The sequence below is a fragment of the Ailuropoda melanoleuca genome, chromosome 1 (assembly GCF_002007445.2).
Source record: "Ailuropoda melanoleuca isolate Jingjing chromosome 1, ASM200744v2, whole genome shotgun sequence".
Lineage (NCBI taxonomy): Eukaryota > Metazoa > Chordata > Mammalia > Carnivora > Ursidae > Ailuropoda > Ailuropoda melanoleuca.
The window spans coordinates 167,095,208-167,120,199 of record NC_048218.1 but is presented as its reverse complement, the minus strand read 5'-3'; the positions used below and the strand labels follow the sequence as shown (position 1 = coordinate 167,120,199).

At 47.3% G+C, this 24,992-nt stretch overlaps 1 protein-coding gene across 1 annotated transcript; it reads right to left on the bottom strand.

The window, feature by feature from the left end:
• Positions 1-3,411: 3,411 nt before the first annotated feature.
• Positions 3,412-24,576, bottom strand: MTURN (maturin, neural progenitor differentiation regulator homolog). Its single transcript, XM_034644425.1, has 3 exons — positions 24,379-24,576; positions 16,266-16,388; positions 3,412-4,504 (listed from the first exon to the last, which is right to left on the bottom strand). Exons 1-3 carry the CDS (start codon positions 24,574-24,576, stop codon positions 4,394-4,396), a joined length of 432 nt encoding a protein of 143 aa, XP_034500316.1. The 3' UTR covers positions 3,412-4,393.
• Between the last annotated feature and the right edge of the window lie 416 nt (positions 24,577-24,992).

Below are 24,992 nucleotides of genomic sequence, written 5' to 3'. Positions count from 1 at the left end.
CCTTTCAGGTCATACCTGGTGTCACAAAACCAAGATAACTAATTGGGTCTTTGTGGAAGAGGATTCGTGTTTCATTCAAAAAAAAAAAAAATGTTAGGCTTCTCTGGTAATCTGAAGACTAACTAAGAGGCAGTGGCCCCTCTTCGGGGGTTGACAGTCGCTATAAGGGAGAGGGATTTGTGATCCACTTGAGTTTTAATTGTGCTCTTTCTACACCCCTGAAGCACAGCGGAGTCGGCGGGCTCTGCCCTCCAGCCCTTGGGGGCTTTCCTGACCCATGGCCTCCTCCGCACTGAGAGCAAGATCAAGTCTGGTTCACCTGCTGCCTGCCACGTGACTGGAGCCCGCAGATGTGGTCACACTTTGGAGAGACAGGCTTCTCTGGCTGACACCTGGTTTACTGAGGGAAACTCCACCAGATTGGCGGGACACCTGCTGTCTCCTTGGCTGCGGGGCATTTGTTAAGCCACAAATCCATCCCCAGCACAGGCCTTGCCTGTCTACGTGCAGGCGGTCCCTTTGAGGAAAGCCAGCTCCTGGTGGGATAGCCATCAAAACAGGTTTCCTGTACTATACAGAACACCTGTCTTCTGGCTTTTTCTTTTTTTCTTTTTTCTTTCTTCTTCTTCTTCTTTTTTTTTTTTTTAAGAATTAGACCCTAACTCTCCTATTCTCCCTTTCTCATCTCCTCCCACCCCAGATTAAGTCCTGCCTATTCCTATGTGCCTCTTGAACCGTGGGAAATTACATTTGATCATACCAGTTTCCCAACTTAAATATGCAAGATAGATTTCTAAAATATAAATTCCAATGACGCTCTGGAAGCATAGCTCCCCGAGGTCCATACGCTTTGTGCTCTTACGAGACAGACACAATCTTAGAGATGTCGTTGTGCTGGAGGAAAGGTTTCTATTCGTATGGGAAGAATGACAGTAGCTATGAGAGGAGAGAGATTTTTCACTTAAGGACCTTGGAAACCTAATTCTGGCACCAAGACACAAGGAGAATTCCTAAAGAAGAGACTTTTCACGTTCTAGTTATATAAAAAAACCAAAGTCCTATGTGCTGCTATGAGCTTGGGAGATGTGCGTGTAACTGAGCCAGAGTGGTGGCGGGCATCGCGTGGGGTCCCACCTCCCTCCCTGGTTCCCTAACTCATTCTCCGGACCCCCGAACTGTGCTCAGTATGCCTGTCAGGCAGAGACAGTGACTAGGCGGCCATAAGTAAAATGTCTCTGTGATTCACTCAAACCCAGGATCAAGCTTTGGTAAGGTTATGACAGGCAGGATTTCACAGCTGGCCCACAGTAATCAACAAGCTGTCAGTCCTCCCCTCCCCCCATGTTCACACAAACTCACACACACAGAGTCTCTCTCTCTCTCCCCCTCTTCTTTCTCTCTCCTGGATGACATGGCAAAAAAGTCAAAGTATTCCTCTTTCATTCTCTCCCAGCTCTTCCTTATGCAAAGATTCCCCCCTCAGTTAAGTTAAACTCACTCCACTTCCGAAGCCACAGTCTGTCAGGGCACAAGGGAAAGCCATGCCTTCCACAGACAGAGCCTACCCATCGGGACAAGTGAGTGTGTGCATCTCTGAGGCCCGACTTTGTCCTCAGCCTAAGGAACCGGAAGTCATCAGCCCCTCAGGACCAGGCTCGAGGGGGTCCGGACACTCACAGACCAACAGAAACATATTCTAGGGTAGTCCTGTGGCCAGCACGTGCAGGACAGCATCTCGGCAAGAATCAAAATGTATTTCTTCCTCCTTTCCCTAGAATTTTCCGTGACTATTGCTCTTAGCACACACACACACGCTACAAGGCAGCTCTGGAACAACAGGAGTGAAAGCAGGAAGGGCAAACACCCCTTGTTTCAGGCGAGTTAGGGGACCTGCCCGAGGTCACGCAGTCCCTGGCAAAGCCAGGGCCAGAACCCAGGTCTCTCTCCTAACTCCCGGTCCACGCCCTTCTCACCGCACCACACTGCCTCTTCGTAAGTGTTTATCTGTTTGTCAAAGTCAGGAATTGGTCAAAGCACGGAACCTCTTCCGTGATGACGCTGCCTGCCTCACTGACCCACCATCCCCGGGGGAGCTCTAATGCGGCACACGAGCCCACACAACCCGAACAGCGAACCCACGGCTGCGGGCAGTGAGCGTGTGCATGGGCCGGAGGCAAGCCACCAGAAAAACGGAGGTTTTAGAGTAAACGGGTCAATTTGCTAACGCCTTCTGAGGTTTTGCGGCGAAAATAAGCAACACGCAGCCCTGTGATCCTCAACCCCTGGGGCAGAACAAAGACGAGATTTCTCCTCAGCCCACTGAATGGTGGCGCTGATCTCAGTTCAGTTTTTATAAATAGAACATTAACATAATAATACCAAAATGCATTTGGTCAAAGTCTAAACGCTTCTTCATAAAATACATTTCATATGAACGTCCATTCCATTCGCAAACACATGTAAATTGAGCTTTTAAGCCTCTAAGTATAAAATTCCAGTTTACCTTCAAATGGAGCAAGCTAGTCAAGCTTCTTCCTTTCAGTGGCAGAAGTCATTCTTTCAGCCTATCGCGTTCAAACAGAAGTTACCAGACCCGAGTGGTATCTCACAGCTACCTGCAATCACGTACAGAGCCCACGGGAACACAGGCAAGGGAGCAAAGCACAGAACGTGCTCCCCCCGCTGGACGAAACCTCAAGGTCTGTGGTGGGAACAGGCTACTCGGAAGGAAATTCATTTCACTTGAAATTAACCTTCCATACGCTTTTCCAAGAAAAGAAAAAATGTGGGTACTGAAGCATGGATGGAAACCACTACCATTTTCCCTGATGACTTACGACTGCAGTACCCTGTTCTACCACAAGCAGCCGCACTCTTCATGGCACCAATCAATTACACAGAAAACGGTGAGATAATCAGGTTAATACTGACATGCCTAGAAGATAGACAAGACTCCCAGAAGCTCTGCGCTCGCTGCTGCTGCTGCCTTTTTTTTTTTTAAGTCCCAAACTATGACAACCTAACAGGCATGTGTATGCATGTTAAAACATTCCTGCCCCAGATGCTATGTTTAGTCAAGGGTTCTGAAAGAGGCATCCTGCTCTGAGAGATCCAGAAGGGTCCAAGAAAATGAATACTTTAAATAATTCCATGTTAGCATTACAAAGGACTTCTCCTGTAAGTATTTGTTGGCTAAGTAATGACAGCAGTGTTTCTAATTATCAAGTAGTTGTTTCTGTGAGTTGTCTTAGTATTTTGGTCATTGAAACTTCCCCCTTCGAACCAAGCTAACCCACGACTGAAAGGTTCCCACTTTCATATCGCTTTGAAAATTCACTACAGTTAGGTCCCCTCCAAGCATTTGATTACAGTTTTTTTTAACAAATTATACAGTGGGATCCTTTTCTTGACTTTTTTTTTTTTAAAGAATAAGAGACAAATTAAGAAAGTAAAGAAGGATTCCATCATATGTTTAAAAAATTTTTATCCTGGTTTATTTCCCCCATTAAATTTACCTATGGCTTCAAAAGTTTAAGTGGCACTTGGATTCTGAATGTTTTCATGATTTAACAAGTTGCCATCTGGTTATAAAGAGAGAACGTAAATGTTTCATTTCCTATGTGGGACGGTTTCTAGACATTTTAAAGAAATCAATCATTTATGTCACCCCATTGATATTTTCCACTATTAGATTTTAAAAGTGGCTTTCGAATTAGCATGTTTTAAAATAATTGAACATGCAAGTAATGTTTATACTAACCATGAACCAGTTGCTATCTATCCAGGTAACTTAGTATTGGCAGAACACTTCAACAAAGGCTTCTCTGCCTCTCGTCCCCCTTCATCCAAAGCTAAGTGATTATCCTTTTCTGCCCTTGTATTTGCACTTGTGCAGTTTAATGACTAGATATTAAAACTCATGCTTTTTAAGCAAATTCCTTCACTTATGGACACTTAAAAAGTACATAAAAAGTGCAGACTGCATTTCTTCTCTGTCATGCTTTCCCTCAGTAATGTCACCTGTGAGGACTCAAAACATATCTTTAATACATTCAGAGTTCTCTACATTCGAGTCAGCGAATGCTAGTTCTCTAACACAAACTCAAGAGAGAACAGTCAGCCACAAAATGGACTCTAAATGCAAAATGGCAAAGGCTACTGAGACAACCCCATAGAAACCCACCGAAATGGGAGTAAAATTCAGGTCACTTCTGAGCAAAGCTCATCCCAGATATTTTGCGGTCAATAAAAAGGTACTTAGTTTTAATTTGGATGCTGGGAGTCAGACGTCCTGTTTCGAAGTGCTAATGCAAAATGCTAACCCAGGAGCACGCGACCCCACCTCAGGTACCAGGGGGTTCACTCTCCTTTTCAGGTGGGAGCCCTCGGAAGGTTACTGCTGGCTGACCCCCATTTGGGGGTGGTCTGCCTCTGGCTCCTCCTCTTCCACGTCTGCACTGTATTCTTCAAACGCATCATCGTCTGCATCCGGAAGCCCCAGTAACTAGAGGAGAGAGAAGAGAACCAGCCATGAGCGCCAAATGGCCCGTGGGCAGGAAGATAACCAAAGACGTTGGATCCAAATTCAACAGCATTTAACAGGACTTAGCACAGCAGCTAGGGCTTGCCCACTGCAGTCGACCATTCCTACAACTATTTTTATGAACGTACTGGATGGAAATGTCAATCCTTCAATGGATTGGTGCCCAAAGGGCTAGGTTTTATTGGGTAGCCTAGAGACTCTCTACTTTTAAGTATCAAAGCATGGCGCACACACACCACACACACACACACACACACACACACACACACACACACACACACACGGGATGTCAGCAGTAATACAATGAACAGTGCTGACTGTTCCATCAAGATGTCAAAAATCTATCCCCCTCTATATTTTCTTCCCTAAAAACACATGCTGCTAGTATTTATAAACACATGTAAAAATGTGAAAACAGCTGAAATGTTTAACTTTTGTTAAATTACAGTGCATCTGTAAGATGGGATCTTATATACCTATTTAAAATAGTATTTTGAGTAACTTGATACAAAAACACACTCATAAGTGTAAAAAGAGCACAGTAAAAATCCATTTTCATTATGATACAGATTTTCTTAAAATTTATATGCAAGTACCTAGAAAAAGACTTCGATGAAATACACCCGAATTTCAGGAGTATTGTCTCAGGCAGCATGGTTATGGGTAAATTTCTTCCTTTCTATCTTTTTGTATTTCCCAAAGACTCTGCAATCTATAATTATCATTGGGGAAATTCACAGTAAGTACCCAGGAAACATTTTCTTAAAGCACTGATTGGTCTTTGCTTGGAAACTGAGCGCCATTTGCTGGGCCTGATCCGTATGAATGAAAAGCCCTGGCGCTGGCAGGGAGCCATGGCCTTGGCTATCCCTGGGCCCTGTCCCTGAGTGATCACTGTGCTTCTGTCCCACAGCCCCTCCCTCCGATTTTCAGTCTGCACAGGGCCCTGGCATTCTCACACGGTGGCCCTCTCAGTTGGTCACTTTCAGGCAACTCCACTGAATGGCCCTGGGATCCAAGCTAACTGCCTGAAGCCATTACAGTAAGACAGACCACTTGCCTCCCTAGTGCCCCATGACCCCTCCCCTTCTCCCTATCCCCTGCCTAAATGCTGACATGAGGAAACAGTAAGTCCCAGTCGAAATAATGCTTTTCCCTTGAAGTTCTCCAACCCGACTCTTGGAGGTCTCACAGAGCCCTATGAACACACTTGGGACAAGATCATCTGCCAGGCCCTTGGTCATATTCTACATGGGGCCTGGCAAGACGGGCATGGCCAGCTGCAGACACATGCTTTCCCCTTCTGGACTGGAGGACCACAGCTGTCTCAAAGAGCCACTGTTGACTTGGAGGGGTGGGGTGGGAGGAGCGCATCTCCGCTAGCCTGGGCAGTGTAAAGCAATCTCGTGTATGCTTGGGGGAAGGGAGAAGCCCTTTTTTCCTCCTGCTGTCGCCCTCTCATGTCTTAGTGAAATGAGCACAAGATAACATTCACCTCTAAAAAGAGAGAAAAGATGGCTACAATGAGCACAGATGGTGAGTATTTTGATGTCCCATTTTTATTTGAAGAGCTGCTTGGTGACAAAGAAAGGTGGAAGTGTCAAAGGAGTGGTAATATTTAAATCGCTGATAAAACAGAAATATTGTTGCCCCTACCGAGAACCCCAGAATCACCTAGATGCCAACAGAGGATGCATTAATTCAACAATAAATGTGACTCCTCGCTACGCTGAAGGGATACCCCTTACAAGAGCAATGGCCAATGGGTTCTCTCTCACTTGACAGATCTGACTGGTAGCGACTGCCTGGAGGCCTGGGTGGAGGATTCCAAGGCTCAGTGGGAAAGACTGCAGTCAACCAGCCACGGCGGCCATGGGTAAAGAGGGTGCAGTCGAGGCACGCATCTACACATTTGCCATCTTGCCCTAAAGACATGCATCACTGATTATTCTTTTTCATAATACGCTTGAGTAATTCACACGGGCCCTGACTACAGGTACCCTCAACACCCCTCCTCTCCGCGGCTTCGGGTGGTTTTTAGAAGAGGCTCCAGCAAGCCAAGTATGAAACCATTACCACTTCTCTTCCCCTCTCCCCTCTGCCTACTCCCCACCTGCCCTTAGATGTGAATCCAAAGCACGTGGTTTTAGGCCTAGAGCACTGGCACTGTGAGGCCCTTCCCTGGGAGGGGACTTCTAGAACTGCTCACTCCCGACCCTTACAGGAGGAAGAAAGAACAGAAGCCGTTCTCACTGGCCTCCCTGACTTCCAAGGCACCTTAGTGCAGGGTCTGCAGATTCACTGAGAGACTGCGTGGAAAAGGCATGGACCCGGCATCCAGAAGCCGGGGCTCTAGCTGGGGCCCTCTGCCCAGCCACTCCCTTTGCTAAGCCTCGGCGTCCTTCTCTGTAAAGTGGGAACCATGACACCTGCTCTATGTCCAGAGAAACTATAGAGATGAAATGAGAAAGTGAATGTGGCCATGGGCTGCCAACTGCAGAGCCTATGTGAATTCGTTAGTTAGGGCCAGTCATTATCTTGGCTTCTCATTTTAAAGCCCAGCAGTTCAGTTATTCAAGGGGACTTATGGCTGCATCGGTAGACAGCCTCCAGCCCCAGCTTCTCCCTCTCCCTTCAGCTGTGCTTGCTTTTGGACCAGCTCACTGTTAATCAGAACACAACAAGTAGGAACAGAAGTAAGAAACTCAATTCTAGGGGCACCTGGGTGGCTCAGTCATTAAGCATCTGCCTTCGGCTCAGGGCGTGATCCCGGCGTTCTGGGATCGAGCCCCACATCAGGCTTCTCCGCTGGGAGCCTGCTTCTTCCTCTCCCACTCCCCCTGCTTGTGTTCCCTCTCTCACTGGCTGTCTCTCTGTCAAATAAATAAATAAAATCTTAAAAAAAAAAAAAAACCTCAATTCTATTAGGCTCCTCACTTGATTCTCAGACTCACAGCCAGTGTGCCATTCAACAAACCAATGTGGTCATACTTCAGATTTAATGATGATAGTCAATACTGGTGTCGTGACTCTCTGCCAGGCACGGAGTTAGGCAGCCTTACCTATATTCATTCTGTTGGTCCTCATTATAGCCCGAGGGGGTAGGTATTATCCCCCTATTACAGATAAGACCTAGACAGACTAAGTTACAGAGAGTCACCCAGTAAATGTCAGAGCCAGAACTCAAACCCAGGCCATCAGCTCGCAGCCTGCAACCTAACCACCAGGTACCCAGGAGACTCCCTTCCAGCTGTCAATGCTGCTCCTACCGCTGGAGGCTTCAATGTCTTCTACTGAGTCATACGCCTTTTAAAAAATTCAATGTGGAATGTTAATGTCCACATTTATGAGTATGTACAATTGGAGAAAGCACAGAGGAGAACATGAAAAGCACGAGAACTATATAATTTGCCTGGGATTGCAAAGAATGCCATACAGACAAGTCCTGATCCAGCATTCCCACCTCTGTCTCTAGTCCCACCTATGGCAGATTAAGTCGACATTTAACTTCTGGATCCTTTTTTTTTCTTTTTTTTAAGTAGGCTCCAAACTCAGCATGAAGCCCAACATGGGGCCTGAACTTGCAACCCTGAGATCAAGACCTGAGCTGAGATCGAGAGTCAGATGCTTAACCGACTGAGCCACCCAGGCACCCTTAGATCCAAATTTTTAACAGTGAAGAAGAAGATATGCCAGAGACAGGAATACAACAGACTGGTAAGGATCCTGGCGTTCTTGCTTTTACTGTAGGCATACATTTCTATAAAGGATACAGGCCAAGAAATCCTATCTGGTACATTTAAATTACTTTAATAGCCATAATCATTAATTCTGTTCAGCAAAATTTTTTCAGCTGACTGGAAAAAAAATCTTTATGCTAACCCCGAACAATGGTGTTGGCACTTCCAGAGGTTTGCCGTGCATGAAGCTGCCTTTGGGCAACTGTGATCACATAAAAACCTCTGGGGCCCACCCATCCAAACGGGGTTGTACTTGAAAGGTAGAAATGCCAAGCCTTGGGAACGACAGTTCTTTAGACCCAGGAGAATATCAGTGATCTTCAGGATGCACCCCGGGTCTTTTAGAAAGTGGTGTAAACTTGCTGAGGACACGTTTAATTGGCATTTCGCATCTGCTGTCTCCAAAGGTGGCCCGCACTCAGCACAGAGGGCTAGAGTGTGTCTACAGAAGAAAGGGACAGGATGTCTCTGCCTTGGAGGGCAGTCAGTTAGCTAGTGTGCTTTTAGCAAGTGTCTTGTGGTGTCAGAGGTCCCTGGAAACTCCTTCCAGAGGACTCTTCGGAGCACTTTACTGTATATGTGATTCACCCAGAGATCTACTTACCATGTGGGTTCTGATTCAGCTGGTCTCAGGTGGGACCTGAGAGTCTGCATTTCTAACATGCTCCCAGGTGATAGGGATACTGCTACTGGTCCAAAAACCATACTCTGAGTATTAAGTATCACCCTAAAGCTTTGGGGAATTTACCACTGTTTATCTTAATGATCAACGATGCTAGGGGTACCAAGAAACTTACAATGAGATCCTGGTCAATCAGTCTGGAAAAAAGGAGAAAAAAGGGGTAGGTGGCAAGATGGATATAAGACCAAATGGGCAAGACTAGTAGGTACTCTCTTACTTTCAGGGCTGTCATGTTTCCTAAAAAATACACGTTTGAAATTTCATATGTGAGCAGAAAACAAAAGCTATGATAAACTTATCAACATTCAATGTCTTTCATGAAAACCCACATGAGAGCATAATCTTTTCTTATCAGACTTTCTGACCCATTGAGGTAGCTTCCCACAGGTGGATTCTTTCTTTTCTCCCAGCTTCCTAACGATAAGAGTAGAAGCAAGAAGTGGACATTTTCTGGGTCACAGAGGGTTTTTCTGCGGGATTTAATCCCTGGCTCCTCACCCATTAGTGGCAAACTGAAAATATTCATCTTGCTCAGGCCAGTGAACTAGAACTAGGGGAATTTTGCTGGTAGAAGTGTCCCGCTTTTTGAAAGAAAAAACATGGAATTGGAACAGCAACCCCAGGGAGGGGACCAGGGCCAAAGAGAGCAAGGAAACATGGGGAACCACGGGCTCTAACTCCAGGTAGGGCCATCAAAGCAACATCAACCGAACAGCACACAACGTTGTCATAACAACAGACGCCTCATGACCCTAATGTCCACAGCGTTAGTAAGAGGAGAGGAGCCATACATAGTCCAGGATAAAATAAAATAAAATAAAGCTTTGAGAGAAACCGAAAGGGCAACGATAAGGTTTGATTCAGCAGCTAAATTGGAAACAGTGAGCTCTCGCTTCTCTTGTGAACTGTTTTTTAACCAGGGGAAGCCTGTCAGTTGTCACTAAATGAAAGATATGAAAACACGGAGGACAAAAATAAATGGCACAATCACCATTATTTAGATCCATAACCACTATTTTATTATCTAGCTCAATCACGTGATGACCAGCAACTGTCAACCAAGGGCCACTTAAACAAGAAAAATATAAGACTCCAGCGATTCTCCAACTCACGTTTATCAAGGCTCTTGATGGGCGTCTCTGAGGCCATTACTGCTTGCACAACTGGGAGAAACCTGCCTGCTCACGGATGCCAGTGACGGCCTGCTTGGCGCTACCATGGCATACAGGTACTGTGTGGAAGGAGGCCCAAGCTGGGAGGCCCCTGGAGGAGGAGCCGAACATGTGCCCCTCTGGGAGGGAAGCTGCCCGCTGCACCCAGAGTCATAAATTCACCCAGGGAACCAGAAATCGAGAATGGGCTTTGACAGTCCTTTGCGCTCTTAGTCTGATTTTGAAGCTCTGCATGAATCCACAAGATGGCAAAACAAGCATGACCCCCATTTTAAAGATGTGGTCACTGAGGTCAACTGACCCACTAGAGGCCACAATGGCAAGGTAGCCCGACAGGCCAGAGCAGGGCTGAGCCACCTCCCCCCACCCAGAGGGCATCTCTGAGGACTCTGAGCCACGGGGCCATGATGGGCCCTTCTGGACTTCCTTCTTGGCCAGCTCTCCAGCCCTCTGAGCCCGTCTGGATCCTGCCATGTCTCCAGGTCTCAGCTTCTCAGGAAGCCGCTGCCCCGTACTTCGTTCCTCGGCGAGCCCACTCACACCTGATATTCCTGGCCCTTCTTACACACCGTAGACAATATAGGTTTGAAAAAAAAAAAACCCATAGTTTCTGATAATGTTTTCTGTGACATCATTGAAAATTTAGGAAATACAGAAAAGAAAAGAAGTATCAGCCATAACCCTGTTACCTAGAGGCTCTTTGCTCATATGCCCTTCTAGGAGAAGGGAGCTTCCGTCCTCCCTGCAGCACCAGCCTCTAACCAGTGAGGTGCACAGATCAGGGACTGAATGGATATTTATTATTTTGCCAAAACCAATATTGATAAACTTCTGCCTATAATACCCCAATAATACTCCCTTAAAAACCCCTTACCTTAGCTAGATGTTTCTGTTGAAATCATGTGCTGAAATCACATGTTGAGAGCATGTGTTGAAATCACTTAGCAATTGTCTCCTCTCTCCAACAAAAATCTAAGAGGCCTACAAAAGGTTTCACTAAGTCCTACTCCTCAACAGTATTTTGCCTCGTGTCCTCCTCCTGTCCCCATCGCTGCCAGCATTTATTCACTGCTGACCCTGTGTGACGTGCTGTATTAAGTAGCCAACAAGAGTTTCATCACTTAATCTTCACAGATCCCTGAGGTAACTATCACCATTTGTTTCCTAAGTTTACAAATGAGACAGGGAGAAACAGAGAGGTTAAGTCACTTGGCTAAGGTCACACAGCCAGCAAGTGCCAGAGCCGCCTGCCCACAAAGCTTGGGTTCCTCAACATGCAGTATCCTGAGCCTACAAAACTGGGGAAAGAGACCACACACAACACCCTGTTTTACACGGTCACTAACGTCCTCTTGGGAAATATTTCCCCGAAGTGGAGTAAGCACAGTGGGGAACGGAACTCCTTTGCTTATTGTGCACGGGATCTAGGAGAGTGTCTGGACCAAAATAAATGCTCTGCCTGGTAACACGTACGTTATGGCTGTCCCTCCTTGAGGGCAAGAACTGGGCACTGTGTCCTGCCCCTCACTCTCCTAAGTGGTCTCTGGCAAATAGCAAACGATCAATACATTTTGTTGAAGATATGATGAGGAAATAGAGAAAAAAAAGAAGTGAGATGAAGAAAAAGAGAAAGAAAAACTGTTTTTGCTTTTCAAATCCAACAACGGATTTCTTTATGTGCCGGGGGAGGACTCTGACGGGGATACTGCTTGTTTCGGTGGCGGGAAGGCACACAAGAGAGGAGAAGGGGAAAAAGCACAGTGTGTGAAGGTGGGCAAGCCCTTGTGCTGGGTCTTTTTTTTTTTTTTTTAAGATTTTATTTATTTATTTGAGAGAGAGAGAGATAGCACGGGGGGGGGCGGGGGCAGCAGGCAGAGGGAGAGGCAGACTCCCCACTGAGCAGAGAGCCCAATGTGGGACTCGATCCCAGGACCCCAAGATCATGACCTGAGCCTGAGGCAGACTCAGAGCCGACTGAGCCACCCAGGCGCACCGCTGGGTCTTATTTCTAAACGCAGAGGCCCCTTACATGAAAGTGACAGATAAACAGCAGCATGGGAAGAACCACACCTATGAGCGGAGGAGAGAGGGCAAAGTTTCCGGTGGATACCCATCAGCCCCTTATGGCCTCATGCTCCTCGAATTACCCAACCTGGGGCACGTCCTAGCTGAGCGAAACCCAAAGCCCCGCCTGCACTTCACCTTCCCTGACCCTGAGAAGGTGCCTGCCACCTGCCTCTCCCTGAGGGGCAAAAAGGCCCAGCCATAGGGCACCCAGCACACATCAACTTCCCCACCAGTGGGGTGCTGTACCCTGTACCAGGGCCTCCTCTCCTTGGGAGCACAGCCCAGCCTAGGATGTCAGGCTCTGCTTTAGAAGGGGACCCTGGAACTCCGACGTCAGATGAAGTCTGTTTGTCTCCGGGACACGCAGCAGCAAAATCCGAAAGAAAATGTTGAGACACCCCACTTGCGTTCAGCCACGCATCTGGATTTTCTTGGACTGCATTTGTTCCTTTCCCTTTACATGTGGCTGCCTGGTTGCCGAAAAGCAGCCAGGTCTTCTTGGTAAAGAAAAATAGCAAAATGATTTCTGGTGGGAGTTCGCCTTCTCCAAGGAGGCGAGTTGTGCAGGAGTTTTGCTCGGCATCCAGGAGAAGAGGCGCAGGAAGAAAATCAGGTGGTAGGCCAGGAATGCGACCCCTGCAAGGACACCAGCTGCAAAGTGATTTTCATGGCGGATAGATTTTTTTTCCAGTTAAGACTTGAAGGGTTCAATTTTTTTTTAAAGGATTTTATTTATTTATTTGAGAGAGAGAAAGAGAGTGAGAGGGAGGGAGAAGGAGAGAGAATCTAAAGCTGACTCCCTGCTGAGTGCAGAGCCTGACACGAGGCTCCATTTCAAGACCACAAGATCATGACCTGAAAGAAAATCAAGTGGGACGCTTAACCGACTGAGCCACAGGTGCCCCTGGGGGGGGGTTGAATTTTTTAAAAATTTTGCCTACTTTGATAGCTCTGCTTGGATGTCTAATAGGCATTTCTGCCACTGACGTGCCCCAAACCTGGTAGTACGGTGGCCCAACTCTTCCTTTTGCATCCTCCCCCATATCTCAGTAAATGACAGCGCCATTCCCTTCCTTGCGTGGGCAAGGAACTCTGGATCACCCTTGCCTTCTCTCTTTTTCTCACTCCCCACCTCTGGGCCACCAGCAAGTTCAGTTGGGTCTACTTTCAAGGCCTTCTTTACAGTCTGACCACCTCATTCTGCCTTCACTGTGATGACTCTGGTCCAATCCCCATCCTCTCACCTGCATGACCCAGTGGCCTCCACACTGGTCCCCCTTGCAGCCTATTCTCAACCGGTCAGAGAAGGATTTCAAAATGTGAAGTCGGATACCTCCTTTTTATTTTTTTGGATTTTATTTATTTATTTGAGAGAGAGAGAGCAGGAGTAGGGGAAGGGGCAGAGGGAGAGGGAGAAGCAGATTTCCCGCTGAGCAGGGAGCCCAACGTAGGACTAGATCCCAGGACCCTGGGATCATGATCTGAGCTGAAGACAGGTGCCTAATGGACTGAGTCACCTGGGCACCCCAAGTCGGATCCCTCTTGCACTCAAACTCCTCCAAGGGCTTCCTGTCACACCAGAGTAAAAGCCAAATCCTTCTGTGACCTGCAAACCCCTGAAATTCCTCAGGCTCCCCCTTGCTCCTCCCCACCATCCTTCCACTTGGGCCACACCAGCCCCCCTTTGTTCCCTGAACACTGATATTCTTCTCCTTACCACCCCATGCCCTCCCGGCGTTCGTATTTGCTGTTCTCTCTACCTAGAACGCTCTCCCCTAGATTTCCTCATGATTCACGCTTCAAGTTGTCCTCAAATGTGAACATCTTAGCGAAGCCTCCCCTAGTCTCTGAATAAAAAATTCCAGTACCTCTGGCACTTCTTACCTCCTTTCCCCGACTTATCTACTTTGTCTCCTTGGCACTTATCACCAAAACTTTACGTGCTGGACTTATTTACCTTGCCCCCGCCCCGCCACCGCCACTAGATTATAAGATTTTCATCTGTTTAAATCAAGTGTTAGGAACAGAGTAGGCACGTACTCAGTAAATATATATGGAATGAATGAGGGGTTCGTGAGTCTTTTCAGTCATGAGTCTATTCTGAATGAGCCAAGCAGGCTGAGAAAATTAAGAAACAAAAAACAAATTGGCTGGACAAATGATACGAATCAGAGAGAGTGAGAAAAGCCACTGAAATTCTATTTCTTGTAATGCTGGATTGAGTGACTGGGACCAACTCTTCCTCAGAGAACTAAAAAAGCTGGATTAAACGTGAAAAATGCCTTCTTAGATATATTGAAAATTAGAACCTAGAAAGGTAAACATAAAAAGCTGCTTTTGTCCTGAGGGCATCTGTTGACCTAGAAAGAAACAGCTAGAAATTTTACTGCATTCCTGGCCTACTCTAAGAGCTAGGGGGACCAAAGTCAAACCCAGGGTCATCCACAGGAGCAGACCGTGATAAGACAGCCTCACTTTAAGCTGAGATCCCAATGACCTTTTATTGTCTGAAGTTTGTGTGCCTGCAAAAATTCACACGCTGAATTCCTAACCCTTGAGGGGACAGTATTAGGAGGTGGGGTCTTTGGGAGGTGGTTAGGTCATGAATGTGGAGCCTTGAATGGGATTAGTGCTCTTATAAAACAGGCCCCAGAGACCTCTCCCTCTCCTTCCACCATGTGAGGTTACAGCAGAAAGACAGCTGTCTGTCTGCCAAGTGGGCCCTTACTAGACACCGAATCCACTGGCACCTTGATCTTGGACTTCCCAGCCTCCGCACTTGTGAGAATAAATGTCTGTTGTTTATAAGCCACTCGGTCTCTGATAGCTTGCTACAGCAGCCTGAATGATGGACTAAGACAGCTCTCAGGACAAGGACGAACTAGAAGAAAGCAGACGTGCACCCTGGCTTTTCATCACCTGGTGAGTTCTAAGAACCACAAGTTTTAAATTGTTTGAAGGTGGTATCAGGCTGATAGGGCCCCACCCCAGCTAAGCCCCGGCAGAAACAGATCAACATCCTCTCTGGAGGAAGGTACCATCATCTCAGGCCTCAGTTTACTCCTATATAAACATTTTCAAATACCATAACCAGCACACAGAGATAATCCAACACGCAAAGAAACCAGATAGGAAGAGTGCGAACCAGTTGAAACAAGACGACAAAACAGACTTACAAACCTTGAACTACTGGAACATCAGACATAGTCTCTCACACAACCATGCAATCACGCCACTCTGTTCAGAGCACTGAAAGGCAAGCTTGAAAACTGCAGCAGAGAAGTAAATACTCTTTTAAAAAAAAATTCTAGAGCAAATATCATTGAAAGTATAGAGCATTTATGGTGGGCAGGGAACTGGACTCGGGGACAGTGTCACGACACCGGTAATGTGACTTTACCTCCTAATAAAGACTAAGGGCCATAGGTAATCTTCAAAATAGGGGTGAGAATTCACTTGACATGTTTTTCAGCTAGAATGAAAACACACTGTCAGCTAGCCGCGGATATATGGATTCCTAAATCCTACATTGGGGTGGGAGCGGGGGTGGTGGACAGAAAGCAAGCTCTCTGCAAGAGAGTTTATAAAAAGAGAAAAGAGCACAACCAGTATCCAATTTCATCCTTCTCAGTACCCACAGACAGTGGAGACACATCCTGCATATAGCCTTCCGCCAGCTCCCCAAATATAGGCCTCACTACGGTAAGAGAACTTCCGTAGCACTTCCAAGCGTTCTGGCCTTACGTCTGCTGGACAAGAACAAGAGTACTCAGAAGCCTCCTCAAGGCTCTGTCTGCTGCCCACCCTATCAGAGGTTCTCAACTCAAGTGATGGTAGAAATAACCATCATTCCTGCAACAAACAGCTGTGTCACATCCCGTCTCCCCCTCCCTCCCCGCCCTCTCCCTCCTTCCACTAGCTGCTATCTTTAAGCCACAAAGCAGACAAGAAAAAAACAATTAGTCATCCCAGGTTTTGCCCACTTTCCCCAGCATCCCTGTAATTCCGCGCACAATCACTGTAGAAAGCAAGGCGGCTTTGGAAGCCAAGCAGGCACCTACAGGTCTGAAAGACTTGAAGACTTTTTCCAGGACTTCGTGGAGCGTCTTCTTGCCGCAGGAGGAGATGTAATCCTGTGCCAGCTGCAAGAAAGGCAGGCAGTCCTCGCTCTCGCTCCACACGTGCTACGTGCCCACGGCCGGCGGCGGGGGGCGGGGGGGGGTGGAGAAAACAAAGACACACAGTCATTACCCTCAGTGTGAAATTCGAAAAGCCCAAAAGCTTTTTTTTTCATTATATAAATTCGAAGGCTTCTGTTCCCAAGTAAAATTCCGACGTTCGTTCTTGAGTCGCTTGCGTGAAAGGGCATGAGAAAAGGCCTACCCCCTAGAAAATCCCTGTGCTTTCCGTCCATAATCTCACCTGCTCAATTCGCCAGCAGATCTGCTCAGCCATAGCAAAATAAAGACAGTGGGATCAATAGTCCCCCACCCACAATTTCCACAGTCCTTCTTCTCGAGCTGGGTGAGGAGGGTTTTAAAGCAGCAGGGAGGAAAAACCGAAGCCTGCATGATTCTCAGCTTGGCCTTCAGCTATAGCGGAAGGATTAATTAGGCATAGTTTGTGACCACTAACTTGCAGTGAGACATTCTTTATCCAGATGAGCCTGTGAGCGGGGGTGATGGTAAATTTACTTCAAGACGAAATGAATTAAAACAAAACAAAACAAAACTGAAATGAATTTAGAAGAACACCCAGAAAAGCCATCGTCGTGTCAGTGGGAAGCAAAGGCTCTCTGAAAGCTCACCTTCTCTAAAAATGCTCCAAGAGGGTGCTGCTTCCCAATGGTAGCACGCACCAAGAGGAGACCGGTGTTAGGGTTTATTTTTTCTTAAGGCTAGACAAGGTTTGGGGGAGTTTTGTTTTGTTTTGTTTTCCTGGGTGAGGATATCTGTTTTAGCACCTCTTAAAGACAGACGAGTCTCTCCCATAAATGTTCAAGGAGCTGGAATAAGCCCAAGAAACAGGCTTGAGGGATCCGAGTACAGAAGCCCCCTGCTCTGATATCTGAGCTAGGGAGAGGCACTGGGCTACCAGGGCAACATCAGGGTATCTGACCAAGAGTCACCGTTTAGAGGGGACCGATCCATGACAGCTCACCATTGGTGGAAAAGTGTAGCGGCGTGGGAGGGAGGAAGACATCTGGCAAATTAAAGCAAGAAGCAGAAACGAGGCAGCAGAGCCAAGATCTATTTGGAGAAATAGTCCATGTCAAGCACACCCTTGCTCCCTTCCATTAATACAATGATTAGGGCATCACCCCAGAAAGTTCTATGTCAATCACTCGAGAAACACATTTCACCTCCTTCCTTCTCATTGCAGCGTTTCTAAGAACAGGATCTACAGACTTAAAATACTGCTCAGATCCAAGAGACTAACTAGGTGCTAATGTGCCATCTTTCCACCGCAATTATCTGTGTTCATAGACATAAAGGGCCATTTCGGACACACACTGCTCTAATTCCAGCAGACTTCTGGAGAAACTTCTGCCCCGACCTAGAGAAGATAACTTCTAGATTCTTTAACTTTAGACAATAGCTCGAACACAATTCCCTATTAATTAGAGACCCTTAACAATTGTCGAGCCACCGAAATGCCATTTATGTAATAGTTGCTTACATTGTACAAAAGTGTGATAGTACAAAGTGCTCTTAGATCTATTATCACACTTGATTCTCAAGCAGTGGGGATTCAGCAAGAACAATAAAGTCCTGCTTTAATGTAAGTTCTGCTCAGCACCCATTTTCATGCTCACATTTTTAAAAGTTCCAGCATGTTTCAAATTCCTATGTAAGTGAAAGATGGGATTAATATCCAGCACTGCACAATAGAAAACTTTAATCCTGCCTTCTCCTAGACTTGCAAAGATTAGAGAAAAAGTAATAAGTTTATAAAGTGCCTGGCACAGTGCCTGACTGGCACGCAGTGGGTGTTCAATAAATGGTGGGTGTAAGCACCCTCTTGCCTCTTTTGTGTCTGCAGGAGAAGGGGGAGGAAGGGGCTGGGCTGGCTTTCCACCTGCCCCGAGCCTGAGGGCACGGCCTGAGCAAGTGAGGCACCCACTGTGACTTCACGGGGAACAGTACCCAAGGCAACCTGAGTTCTAGTTAATTCAGAAATCGGTGTATCTATGAGAACTTTGGATAGCTACTTTTTAAGGTACATTAGGGCTCTCAATTACAAAGTAGACTGAGGAAAGCGTATCACTCACGCAACAGACTTGCATCGTACCCACCACTGCTTGGAAATCAGACAGGTTCTTTCAGTGTTTCTAGGGCATTTCTAACCTCGTGAGGGGAGTGTTCAGGCCACAACTGTCAGTGCTGCACTTCTGGAGGTGTTGATTTATGAACATATTTTGGAGCGCGAAGACTTAACCACCTGCTAAAGGGCCTTCTGTCCATTCGGCCTAAATCTCTTTCATTTGGCTGTCTAACTCTCGGTCGTGTGGGTTTTGTGGGTTTCAAAAAGTTTTAACCAAATCCCGGCCCCTACGATAACATGAGTGTGCGTGGGGTTTGGACTCAGACAGACTCAGGTGCACGTGGCCGCAGAAAGGACATCCCTTATTTAATGCTGTTTCATACCCATGCTAGCTCCTAACAAAAAGTATTCGGGTTTATTTACTGAAACTGCTTCCTTCTAAAATGAATCAAGACACTCATTAAAGATCCATAAAGGCAAGGTAAGAGTCCGTGGTTGGGAAAATAAAGACAGAGGGAACACAATGGAAGGAAAAGAATATAAAACCAAGTGAGATTAGGACCAACGGTGCCAGGTGAATGGGCCTGGCCACTCGCGATGGATGGACACAGACTGCCCCTACAGCTTCCTACAGGCCTGTGCAGAGAAGGGAGTCCCATCAGGGGCCCGAGGCAGTGCCCCCGGATAAAAGAGATGAGCTCTTCAGAAGGAACAGGCAATGCGCTGAGGGTACGAAGGTCATCTCTTAGGAAAAATAGAGGGGCCCATTCTAAAACCTGGAGAGGGCAGACAGAACGTCTGGTGGCTGGGCTGACACTCCTGAAAACAGATTCTGGGGTCTAGTCTTAAACAGAGATAAATGGGTGATTGAAGACCCAGAGTCCTGCACCAGTGGCTGCGTCCGCAATGACTCCGACTTGGAAATTCAACTAAACAGCCACTTGGGCCATGAAAAAACTATAGCAGGGTCAGAGAACAATGTGTTAAACTGGCAAATATAAATCTAGGTACAGAACATATTGACTTTCCAGCCATGAAGTGAGAGCTAAGGCACCCTGTAATAGGAGGAATGCCAAGGGAAGGCTTCTGAAGGAGAGGACAGCAGTGGTCCTCAAGCTTCAGCAAGCATCATAACACCCCCCTCCCCCATCTTATTAAAACACAACGGCTGGGGGGAGGGCTAAGAATCTGCATTCCCAACAAGTTTCCAGGGGATGCTCATGCTGCTGGCTTTGGCCCACGCTTTGAGACCCAGAACCAGAGCAGAACTTTGACTAATCATATTTGGGGGGTGGGGGGTGAAAATGCCTGGTGAGAACTCTGATTTTAAAACAGGCCATCTGTGGCCCTTCTTTCTGTCATTAATTTGGACCAGAGTTTATCATCAAAGTTTGTCCAGCTTAAGACATTGTAACCATGTCATCTGCAAGCAGGAAAATGAGCCCCTTTCTGTTTTCTATAGTATAGATGAGAACATCCAACTCATCGAAGAATGGTCTTTGACCACTATGGTAATTCAATCCTACAAATATCTTTTTGAGCAGTCTGTGTGCTCCCACTATTCTAACACTTGTGGGCATGGCGCTTGGCTTCCTGGTGCTTAGGCAGAGTAGAGGGCTGGCAGGGGGGCGTGGGGGCGCGGGGGGGCAAAGAACACACCCATTTCTCCTCCCTGGACTCCGTTATCTGAGTCAAAAGGCCATTGCTGTGTGGAGTTTCTGCCGTCATCAGTACCGGGGAGTCTATTTCGTGTTGGTGTGACTTAACCCAAAACTGACGGCTGTCCATCGAAGAGATGCTAAGAAGAGAAAGCTACACGCCATCTCATACCACCCAACATACTTCTGCACAGGGTAAGAGGAGTGTGGCTGGCCATACCTGGGACCTGCTCTTGGTGCCGACCACTGATACGTCTTACCAAGGACGAAGCTGAGGCTCAGAGAGGTTAAGAGGTTAACTTGTCTGTGGGCAGAGCCAAGATGCCAACAGAGGTGAGCACACCTTCAACCTGAGCCTCTGCTCCTTCATTTGTAAGTCATAGAAAATAATAATACAGTGTGGTCATCAAGATTATTGGGGATAGCCTGCGGACTGCCTCTCATTTAGCGGGAGCCCAGAGTGCTTCTTCCCATCTGTTGAAACTCATAATAACATAACTTCACTCTCCTCAGGGTGACCACTTCATGAATACACTAAGGACATACCCTTTCCCCTAAAGAATCTCTCCATATGAATAATGCACAGCCACTGTGGGAAGCTTTACCACAACCCCTCATTTAATCCCCACAATAATAAGTAATATAGGTACGATTATCCCCATTTGACATAGGAGGAATCTGAGGGTAGGGTTTAAAATGGACTTCAAATAAGAAGGTGCTTTTTCTCCACTGTCCCACCCCATGAAGTGATGCAATCTCATTTAGACAAGTTCTATTTTCTTCTCCAAAATGAAAAGGTTGCTATTTGGTCATGTAGTTAAGAATAGAGATATGCCTAGAACAAAAATGGGGGAAAACACATATAGATTTACGTACACACATGCATATAAAATTAAATCACATGGTCCTTCTATAAATAGAGCCTTTTTTCTTTAATAGTGTGACAACTGCTATCTTTGTTTTCATACTGAGGAAGGATTAAACTGTACACGATTTTAGATCCAAAACATGTTTTTGATGGGTTGACAGGAAAAAATAGGACAATAAGGCAGCCCTCCCCTTCTCCAGTCAAGAGCATCCAGGCGCCAGGGAGCCGCAGGGCAGTGCCCTTGGCTTAGAGCTCCTTTCTGCTGGCCTAGGACAAGGAGGGAAAGCAGCTGGTGCTGCCATGCCCAGGAGAGCAGGCACACGTGCCCCTCTGTCCGGCTGGCACCTCAGTGGTACCACCCCACTCCTCCAGTCTGATGGAGCCCTCAGGACCTTCTGTGTTGGCAGAAGGGAGCATGCCACCTGTCTGTGAGCTCTCGGCCCCTCCCTGTCGCACCTGTAGAGCCAGGCAGGCTTGGCTCCGTCCCTGATCGCGGGACACAGAGGGCAAAGGCAGCTTCATTGTATCCCAGGAGCTGACCTTGTGCACTGTCCACAGACACAGGCCTGAATCAGGGCAGTGGTGTGGAAAGGGATGGTGTGAACAGGATGGCCTGTGAGATGAGATGAGGAAACAGTGCACAAGGGACCCAGGGGCTGCCAAAGTGGGAAGAAAATAAAAGAAAGCCCTTGTTCCCCAGGCCTCTGGAGCTCCTGGCTTGACACTCTTCATGGGGCAAATGACAGGCCTCTGGGCTTGGGCTCAAATCTTGGCTGTCATTTCATAGTGGCATAATCCTGGATAGATTCCCTTCCACAGAGCCTCAGTCTCCTCACCTATAAAATGGGGATCATACCTAACTCATAGACTTTTTGTGAGGCCCAATAAAAAGCCGCCCTTGAACCAATGGTCTGAATTGGGTCCCCAGCTGTCACTCCTGGGATGCTATGTTTTCAGTATAGGGCTATGGTTCAAGTTGCTCTACCATCTATTAGCTGTGGAAAAGTTAGTACAGCTTGCCGTGTGTCCGTTTCTTCATCTGTAAAATGGAGAAAATCACAGAGAGGACCTTGTGAGATTACTAAGATTAAATAAGCATATATACACAAGGTACTTAGAACAGTGTCTGATACATAGTAAACTGCACATAAGTGGTAGTTACTGCTCTTTGAAGCTGTCATTCTTGAAATTTAACATCTGCCTTCTTCACTATCATTCGTTCTTACACACATGGGCTGAGCACCTATCACGGATCTGACACTACTCCCAAGTTCTGGGATACAGTGATAAATTGGACAGACAAGGCCGTTGCTCTGATGAAGCTTACAGCTTCATGGGGCAGGGAGAAAATAAACAAAGAGAGTATCAAGTACTAGTGAGTGCTGTGGTTTGAATAAAAGAGGGTGAGATGAAGGAATATGTGGTCAGGAAGTTTTCTCCCAGGCCTGAATGGCATAAAGGACCTAGCCACATAAAGATGTGGGGGAAGAATGTTCTAGGGCAGAGGGGACAGCAAATGCAAAGGCCCTGAGGCAGGAATGAGCTTGGCATGTCTGAGGGCCTGAAAAGTCAGCACGGCACAAACACAGTAAGCAAGGAGGAAGAATGGTCTGATATGAGGTCAGAGAGGTGGTAGAAGGCAGATTGTGCGGGGCTTTGAAGCCAGGGCAAGGGCTCAGGTGCTATAGTAAAAGTTATAGGAAATCAGTTTAGATGAGGTGGAGAATCATAGGTCATGACCTGGATTATATTTTAAATAGATCCAGAGTGATTGCTGTGTGGAGACTGCCAGAGTCACTAACAGCACCACCCCTAGTTTAGGCACTGCTCAAAACAAGCCTGCTGGGAAGGTACTGATGTTATCATTCCCGTTTACAGATGTGGAAATCATGGCACAGAGGGATTAAAGAACTTTCCCCAATGCACCCAGTTAGACATGGGGGCTGGGGTGCAAGCCCAAGTAGCCTGACCCCAGAGTCTGGGTCTGACCACTGTACCACACTGCCTCTGAGATGGGGAGAATGACCCCGGAAAGTGAAGGCAGAGATCCTATTTATATCCTAGGTAGCCCTGGCCTGGTGCAAAGTAAGCCCTCAATAAATGTTTGAATGAATGAATGAGCCACATGAAAACACTTTGTAAAGTGAGAAACGCTATGTAAATATTCTTATTGTTAATAAATCCTTTGGCTTATAGAAGGTCCATTCATCTGAAATTTCTTCTAATGCTTAACAGGATTTTCCTGGGAAAAGGAAAAGGACGGAGCTAGGAACACTTACTTCATGCCTGAGTCCCTTTAGTTACCCTTTAATAAGGGGCAAACTGCAGCTTGACTAAACCTGGCCTGGGACAGAGCTGGGGAGAGATTTGGGCTAAGAAAACTCTGGTGGATTGCATCCTGTCCATTGGGACCTTCAGAAACTTTAAGAATGTTCCAGTCTACCCAAGAAATTACTTTTTCCTTCCATCTACTTTCTTCCTTACCTATTTCATTTAATTGTTGGAGAATGAATATGTTCAAGCATTTTACTCACACAAGTGGGAAAATATTTAAAATATATTATGAATGGCCTTGAAAAAGTTGTGATACACATAATGTTTCTCAAGGATGGTTCTCTGTGGAGTAAATTCTTTGGGTACGTCTCCTGCAGTTCCAGCAAGAAGGCTGTGTGGAACTCTCTCCCATAAAATCCAGAGCCTTGGGTCATTCTCGCTCTATCTCACACAGTAAGGAGCAGGGAAAGGCGAATGGCAGACTAGGGTGAGAAGGGACTCCTAATGAAACCAAACGTGGAAGTCAGTTGGACACTGGTGCCCGTTCCAGTATAACCCTGGGGTTTTCTCACATGTTTGCAATGGAGTAAATCCCTTTTTAATGATCTCCCATTTTTCTCAACAACACTTATTTTATCTACAGTTAGCAGTGTTCTTACATATATTTATAATTTACTTGCTCTTCACAAGTCCCTGTGATAGACGTGTTCTGATTTACCTCCTTTTACAGGTGAGAAAATTGAGATTCTTAAGAAGGAAAGACAAGCTCTAAACTCTGGGGGTAAGCCCAGGTCTCTGAGGGGCCTTTGCTTAGCCAAGAGACCGTTACGTGTTTCATCTATGGATCACCTGGGTGCTGGTATTAGGCCCATTTTTTGATGTGTAAACTGAGCTGTCCAGAAGGCATCTGACCAGAGTCGCACACGAACTCAAATCTGGCTGTCACACAAGGCCACCTCTCTTCTAGTGTCGCCCTTTGGAGCCCAGGTGTGCTCTTCCCATCCGCGGGGGTGGGGTGCCGGTGGTGGGAGGGGCATGCCTTCCTTGCAAGTCACACACAAGCCTTGGTCTCTCAGGGACCAAGGAAGGCGGTCTTGCTGTGTCTCTAACTCCTCGGCGAACTTCCCGCGGGGGACAGGGGCGCGCGGCGGCCCGGCCCCGGGCCCGGCTTTGTCTCCCCCCACCTGAAGAGCCCGCGCCAGGCCGCGCCTCGGCGCCGCCCCACCTGGTCCGCAGGGGCGGCCGCAGCGCCAACTCCAGGCTCCGGCCGGCGACCACACGGTAACCCGAGCCCACAGCCGCCTCCATCTTACATTTGGGGACCATTATTTTTTCCCCGTCCTTACAAACACTTCATGGAGCTCTACCCTCGCCCATTCTCCGCACCTCCCACCCCAACTCCCCTGCCCGCCGCATCCCCTTCCTAAACTGCCAGCGCCAAGATCCCAAGTGGGGGCAGGATACAAAGTGGAAGATTTGGACACCGCAGTTCCAGGTCCCGGTCCCTCCCAGCTCAAGGCGGGGTGGGGGAGGGGGTTTCCCCTCATCTAGAAAACTGGGGCGCTTCGCCAGGGCCTCGGCCGCCGCCTCCGCCGGACGGAACCCGCTCGGGCCCCGCACACCTCGCTGGAAGCTCACAGAGGAGCAGTGGAAGCACAGGAGGAGAGGGGGATAGGCGTGCCCGTGTGTGTGTGTGTACGCGCGCGCACGCGCGTGTGCGTTTT

What these genes read in the sequence shown, in the direction of transcription:
- MTURN (XM_034644425.1), bottom strand. Translation starts at nt 24,576, where the DNA reads ATGGAGGCGGCTGTGGGCTCGGGTTACCGTGTGGTCGCCGGCCGGAGC. An exon ending in CGCGGGAAGTTCGCCGAGGA is followed by an intron (nt 16,389 to 24,378) that starts GTTAGAGACACA and finishes GTGGGCACGTAG; the next exon opens with CACGTGTGGAGCGAGAGCGA. An exon ending in TCTTCAAGTCTTTCAGACCT is followed by an intron (nt 4,505 to 16,265) that starts GTAGGTGCCTGC and finishes TCTCTCCTCTAG; the next exon opens with TTACTGGGGCTTCCGGATGC.